Source organism: Phaethon lepturus, unplaced genomic scaffold, assembly GCF_000687285.1.
Source record: "Phaethon lepturus isolate BGI_N335 unplaced genomic scaffold, ASM68728v1 scaffold27144, whole genome shotgun sequence".
Lineage (NCBI taxonomy): Eukaryota > Metazoa > Chordata > Aves > Phaethontiformes > Phaethontidae > Phaethon > Phaethon lepturus.
In genome coordinates, this window is record NW_010537555.1 from 127,519 (window position 1) to 134,470 (window position 6,952).

At 39.1% G+C, this 6,952-nt stretch overlaps 1 protein-coding gene across 1 annotated transcript in view; it reads left to right on the top strand.

Moving 5' to 3' along the window:
- The window catches only part of CLSTN2 (calsyntenin 2), a gene marked incomplete at its 5' end in the record, with an annotated part of 84,240 nt that extends 81,169 nt beyond the window's left edge, over positions 1-3,071 (top strand). Inside the window, 3 exons of the mRNA XM_010286522.1 lie at positions 250-373; positions 2,013-2,197; positions 2,853-3,071. Of these exons, the coding sequence (XP_010284824.1) occupies positions 250-373; positions 2,013-2,197; positions 2,853-3,071 (528 nt within the window). The remainder of the gene's footprint in view (positions 1-249; positions 374-2,012; positions 2,198-2,852) is intronic.
- Between the last annotated feature and the right edge of the window lie 3,881 nt (positions 3,072-6,952).

Genomic DNA, 6,952 nt, shown 5'->3' on the forward strand with positions numbered 1-6,952 from the left:
AAAATCCTTTTCTGTGCCACTTCATATAGTCTACAGCTAGAAATGTTAGAATGCGTTTTTAGTGCTAGGAATTAGAAATGTATTAACCTGTGTATTTTTCACTGGCATAAAAAAGTGAATTTGGCCTTTAAGATGTACATAATAATGTTCCTATCTGGTGATGAGCTTCACAGTAATGTACGGAGCCAGCAGGTTTGGAATAATAGAGCACTTTTTAGTATCTGATCTCTCATTTTTCTCGTGTGCCAGGTTAATATTCTACACAGCTCCAACTCCAACTTCATGGACCATGTAAATCATATGATAGTACAACCACAATTTCTCCAATCTGTCCACCACCCAGAGAGAACCATAAGTGGTGTTGACAACTCAGGTATGTGATGTCTTTAAGAGAGACTGCTCCTAATGATTCTGGTATGTTGGTATTTCCCTTGTGGTTCAGCCCGGCCAACAAATAAAGCCCTGAAGTCCATAGTTGCAGCTTGTGAAACCTTACAGAGATCATTGGACAGGTATGAAAGAAGCTAACACTGAATTATCTTCTTTCTTTCTGAGGATGTCCTTTGTAATTAAAAACTGGTATCCTTTTTTATAAAGTCTTCATTAAAGGTTACGTACTCTGACGCACACAGTTAAGAAGTCGTCTTGTTTCTAGTATTGAATGGTATGAAGGGCAATATTTATGCTCATGTTGTCTTTGTACATCTGTATTTCTATGGCATATTAATTTCTGCCCACCCCTTTCTAAGCAAAAGGAAGAAATGTTTGTATTTTTTTTTTAAACATGTATGTAATTAATTGCTGCAGTGCTTCTATTAGCTACTGTCCAGGCCTCAGTCTGGAGCCCTCCGGAGCGAAGATTGGTCCACCTAGCCATGTGCAGGAGGCATTAGTAGATACTAAATACAGAATTCAAATTGCATGTTTGGACTATATGTGTTAAAATGCATACCCAAGTCTGAAGCCTTCTCAATGAAGTTAGTTAAACCTAGCTCAAAGAGACCCGTTCAAACGCTGGATTCTGAAATCCTTTTGCCTGAATGATAACATATATAAAGAAGTAAAGCTGACGTAAGGCGTAGATAGTTATATACGGTTACGCTTAGAAAATTACTGTATTGTTCTGTACACTTGTACAGACATTCTACTAAAATGAAATTGAATTAGTACAGAATGAATGAGTACAAACTAGGTCTTTCTTCTTTAATATTGTTCTGATTTCAGAGTTCCACGCTTACAGGCAGGGCAAGGCAATAAAATTGGGTACAGAGCTACTACAGCTCCTAAGGACTGCAGTACCTAGGTAGCAAAGGTACATAAAAAGTGGCAGCACTCCTCCACTAGCCTAATTATGGAGCTGACAACATCAGAGGAGTTCAGAGAGTTTTCTTCCTGGGGCTAGGTGGAGACAGAGGCTTCTCGGAGTGCAACAGAACGGTGAGGAAAAATGTCTTGAGTCCTTAAGAGTCTCCCAGGAAGGTTGTAACACAGGCAAATAGAGTGGCACTGTGGTGTTTTATTTCTTGGAGACTGAGATTGAAATCACAGTGCAAGTGTTTGGGACCTTTGAAAATATAAACTTTGAGATATACCTTTTCTCACAAGCGAGGTTAACACCTCCGCTACAATCAGGAGACAACATGCAGGTAAGATAGATAAGTGAACCGTATTGCAAAAACATTTCTGTGAAACTAATTGCCTCTGCACTGATTGGCTACTTGCATTCTGTAATAAAGTGGCTTAAAGAACAAATGGTAGGCATACTCACTGTTTTTGTTATGATTTATAATGCTCATTATAAGGTATCTGTAAATGCTATTCATGTATGCTCTGCCTTAGTAGGTGGGCATCTGTCAACACTTTCTGTAGTCCCATGCAGATGGCTGTGCTGATTCTCAATCCAAGGGAAGAGGTGCACTGAGGGGAAAAAATAGACAATGTATTTAGTGTCTTGCAGGCAGTTTGTTCCACAAAAGACATAAGCCCATTCCCTTTTCCACCTTTTGTTCCAGTGGTTCCAAGTGTGGCTACTATTGTTACCATAATCTGTGTGAGCATGCTCATTTTCATCATAACCTTGGGGGTCTACCGAATTCGGACAGCTCATCAGCACAGCTCTGTAGACAACGAAGGAAGCAAAGAAAATGAAATGGATTGGGATGATTCTGCTCTGACTATTACCGTCAACCCCATGGAGGTACATAACTGAGGCATAGTATTATAGCACGATAGTACCCGGAGTTACTGTCTGGGCGGGTAGCTTTTTTAGCAGTGAGTTTTAACAACCCTCTCTCCGAGTACACTCGTTCAGGCTTGGCGGAACAGTTGTATGCACGTACACTCAGGACCCCATCTCAGTTTTGAGCTCCACGCACCATGATAATACATAATTGAGGACTGACTGGCTTAGTATTTGTTGTCATATATAATTACTAAATAGGATAGTGAAGAATTCTTCGGTACAACACCACTTCCTCTCTGTCCATATTCGCAGCCTAGGTACCTGGGCTGAAATAGCTATTTTGCTTTTAACTTTATAATATAAGCACTAGTATGCTAAAAGGAGGGGAAAGGGTCAGCAGATTAAAGAAACTGACATTGAAGGGTTAAATTTTGGCGGCTTGACTAACAAAGCTATGGCTTATTGACATGCCATTCTTGTTACAGGAGTGTTTGAACATTTGCTACTGTATTGTGTCCTATTTGACGGCTAATAGTCACGTAACGATGGCGAGCAGATTTTTGCAGCATGTTAGCATTTCTGAATGTCGAATAAATGCTCACAGCCACTGGCTAGCAAGAAGGGAGTTTTCTTCTACTGTCTGTCTCTCATTTATTTAAATGTACTGTAGAAATATGAAAAGCCTCACCAGACGGGAGAGGAGAGTGAGGAGGAAGACGACGACATAGAAGATGAAGAGGAAGACACAACCAGTGCTGAATCAGATGAAAGTGAAGAGGAGGAGGAGGAAGAGGAGGAGGAAGAGGAAGTGATTGTCCGAAAGGGAGACAAACAGAATGCCATCAGGCAAGAGCAGCTGGAGTGGGATGATTCAACACTCCCGTACTAACAGCCCTCCAGCCACATTGCTCTTTTGTGACAACCAATACAATGTTTTTTCAGAGCCTATGAATTCCTTGACAGGATTTGAACTTCTGCTTGCGTATAACCGTTTTGCCTAAAATGATCTTGTTGTAGTAATTGATAATGATAGAACTGACCCTTTTCTTACAAAGCCCAGAGGAAACATACTGGCATCACCAGTAATACAGTAATCTAGAACTCAATCTGTTAGCAAGCGTAGTTCTAAATTTCCTGTTTCTATACTGCAGATATGCGACAAAAGTCCTGTCACTCAATCCATACAGGTTTTTGCCTTCGCTACTTTTTTCATACCGGAGAGATTTTAGCTTGTTACGAAGAATTACTTGTGTGGGTCCAAATAACAGTCGCCATTTGACCTCACACTCTTACAGGTGTAAAATATAACCCACCTTCAAACTGGGGCAGAGTTTTAGTGATACAGGTGACAGAGGCTTGAATTCCATTTGTCGTCTCATCCTGCCTTATTGGATGTTAACTGTCTTCACAAGGGAACATTTAGGACTTGACATGGGATGCACGTGTGCCTGCGTAACAGTGGACAGTATATTCTTTCAGGCATGCTGTCAGAACCCTCAAGACAGGGATTTTATCCAACCCACCCATAGAACCTTACTTAAGAGAGATTGGAAAAACAGCAACAAGGGGCAGCTGAAGGTTACAAAAAGAAATTGTTCTGTATCTACAGATGGAGGAAATACGAGTTTATGCAAACTGTAATTTACTGAAAACCTGTAGGGCTGCTCATTAGTTATGGATTGAGCAATCTGCAAGAAATCGATGCTTTAAACTGTCTGTCTTTCTTGTAAAATCATTAGCTTGCTGCAGTATCTTACGGAAGTAGTGGAAAATAAGTGACCCCATTATTCCATAGCTATGTATGGCTAGGATTTAAACAACGATTTCACACGAGGAAAATGTTCCCTTTTGCTTTCGTGAATGCCAGCTGGAATTCCTGTCTGACTGTATTCTATACAACATTATGCCCCATTTCTTCTGTACCCTTACCCACCTGCAAGTGGCACAAGGGAAAGAGACAATGTACACAACTGTCAGCTCTCTTTTGTGCTCATAATTCTCCCTTATTTCTTCTTCCTGAAGCCATTAATGTTGAGAATAGGTTTTGTAAAGTAAAGTGTAAAGTAGAACAAGAACAAACAAAACCTACCTGGAACCAAAAGAAGTGGAAAAAATTAAAGAAAAAACAACCACAAAACCAAAACAAAACAACCCCAACAAACTCTGAAGAGGTTGAGAGAGTATTTTAGTTTGTTATGGTAACACAGCATATTTTTCTGAAGCACTGTTTAAAAAGGGAAAAAAGAAAAAAAAAAAAGGCAAAACTACATACAATGTGTTGGTAAGTCTGTGTGGTGTGGGTTGTGTCCCCTTAATTACCTTCTTTGCATCTTTGAATGGTCTGCGTACCAAATAAATGATGCAGCACTTACTTGCTAGGATAACTGCTCTAATGCATCAAAACCAAAATGGCATGGAAGCGAATGCTGCCTAGTGGCTTGTCTGCTTTTTTCCAGGTACATCCTTTTCTTTATGATTTCAAATATCATTGCCATTTGCTTTGGTAATTTGCGGTTTAAAATGAGCTGCTTCCTCTTCTCTCTCTCAGAGAAACAGTCCTGCCCCAACAGGACCTTCCTGAGCACCCAGGGATGGTATTGCAAAGAGTAACTTAACTTAACTTAACTTGAGCAATCCTGGAGGAGTATCCACCTCCCTCAATACTTTATGTTTATTTGCAGCTCCTGAACGTCTTGGAATACAGAGGATACATTGTGGGTTCTTTTACTTCCCGTTTCTGCATCTGACAGTTGCAGGGAAAGATTGACAGCAACTGGACCTTGTAGTTTAAAAACTAGGAAGTAAATGAAAAGAAAAGAACCCTAAATTCATGTAAAAATTAGAGATCTTCATGCTCTCTTTGGTTGTGCTAATAATCTTGTTGGCACATAATTGTTAAGACTTCTATTGGCAATATAGACATTTTCTTATGCGAGCAGTCCTGTCTGTTTGTTTTATTTTTACCCTGGTCTCTTGCATGTATTAAACTTGCAAGAATATTTGCAGAATCAAGCCCACACATACCTAAAATTTATCTGCAGGAATAAAGAGAGTAAAATTTGTGTTTGTTTAATAAAAAATTAATTTTAAGATTTCTGAATAGCCTGACCAGAAATTTCATGTTAGATAATTTCCTAGTATCCTAAATTCCTATTTCCTAGTGTTAATTTTTGTTAGTGACATGAAGCAGGCCCTTCATGATGCTAGTTATCGACTAAGCTTTCTGCTCAGAAAAAAAATAAATTAAAATTAAAAGTAGATATTTAAAAGTCGATTTCAGGTTTTAAACTGTACTTAATTTATTTCAGAAGTTTCTGTTCTTCCTGATTATTATTATTGTTGTTGTTATATCACAGCAAACATTAGGGCAACGTGAGAACAGCAATTTACAACCTTATTGATAGCCTTTAATTCTTTTATACTTTCATGTCTTCATCAGTGTGTTTCTCCATCTAATAGATTTTTATCTATCTTACCTTATCTTTTTGTTACTGGAAGCAAATCTTTTCTGGTCGTGCTGCTACATTACAGAAGAAGCAAACATGAAGTATTTTCTCTACCGTAAATCAACCTAAGCGAAGTAACACAGGAATGTGTGTTTATCACTACAATTTGGTTTGTGCAAGATAGCAAACTAAAATGTCTCACTGCACTTAGATTACTCATTGGGGTGCGTTATACGGCATTTTTCATTCAAATAAACAGAAAAATCCTTTTTACAAAATGTTAGTGAGAATGAGATACTTCACAAAATGAACCTGAGAATTAGAACATTGGACAGCACTGGCTTCATGAGCAAAAGCCTACTAGCAGAATAACAGACAAATACCACTTTTTCTGAAATAATTCATGGAGGGGAGGAAGTAATGTTGAAATTATTTTTGATGTAAACTAAACTAAACTATTTGTTTAAAACCAAACCACAACATATATATGTATGTGTGCATATACACACCCACGCACACTCTTTTTTCCCCCTAATCAAAAGCCAAAGACCTATCCTTGCCTCTCTGAAAAAGTGTTTATGCTGCAAACTTTGAAATGGCAACTCTAGTGTCTGGCTCTTCAAGATGTAATGTTTCCCCTTAGCCCAGCTGCAAGGTTGAGCTATCAAGACACACTAGTAAAGGCGGCTTTTTTGCAGTAGCAATAAACAAATGCATCCAAAAACTCACCTCTGAAGAGAGGCCCATAATACACGACATGAGGAATCTGACACCAGAGGTTCAATGACATCACCTCAGTGAATGCCCTTAAATTTTTGAAATTCCAATCTAAGGCTAGGAAAAGCTGCAAAACCTACAAACACACACAAATTCAAGACCGACAGTGATACACTGTGTTATCTGAATTGATCACAAAAAGCAACTTTGGAAGTTGTATTAATTAATAGCTCACGTGTCTTGCCCACTTTTCCCACGCTCCACAGTTTTTTTTTTTTTAATCTCTCTCTGCAAGCAAACCTTAAAGTTGAGATTAATCTCAGTATTTACTGCTGGGCTTGCTGAGAGCACGGGCACCATCCTTACTTCACTTAGGAGGAAAATAAGACTCAGAAAGGGTCACAGGGTTATAAAGTTCCTCTGGTGGGGATGAAATCCACTGTCCTCATTGCAGGAACTGTCCCTAAGCCAAATGTAATGCCATGGGACATTAGTAGCCCCGGCTTAAGGAGTGTAATTCAGTAGCAGCCCCTACCTTACTTTGGCAACCTCTTTTCAGCGCTGCACCTAATTTATATCTATCTAATCTATCTCAGCGGTCTCTTTC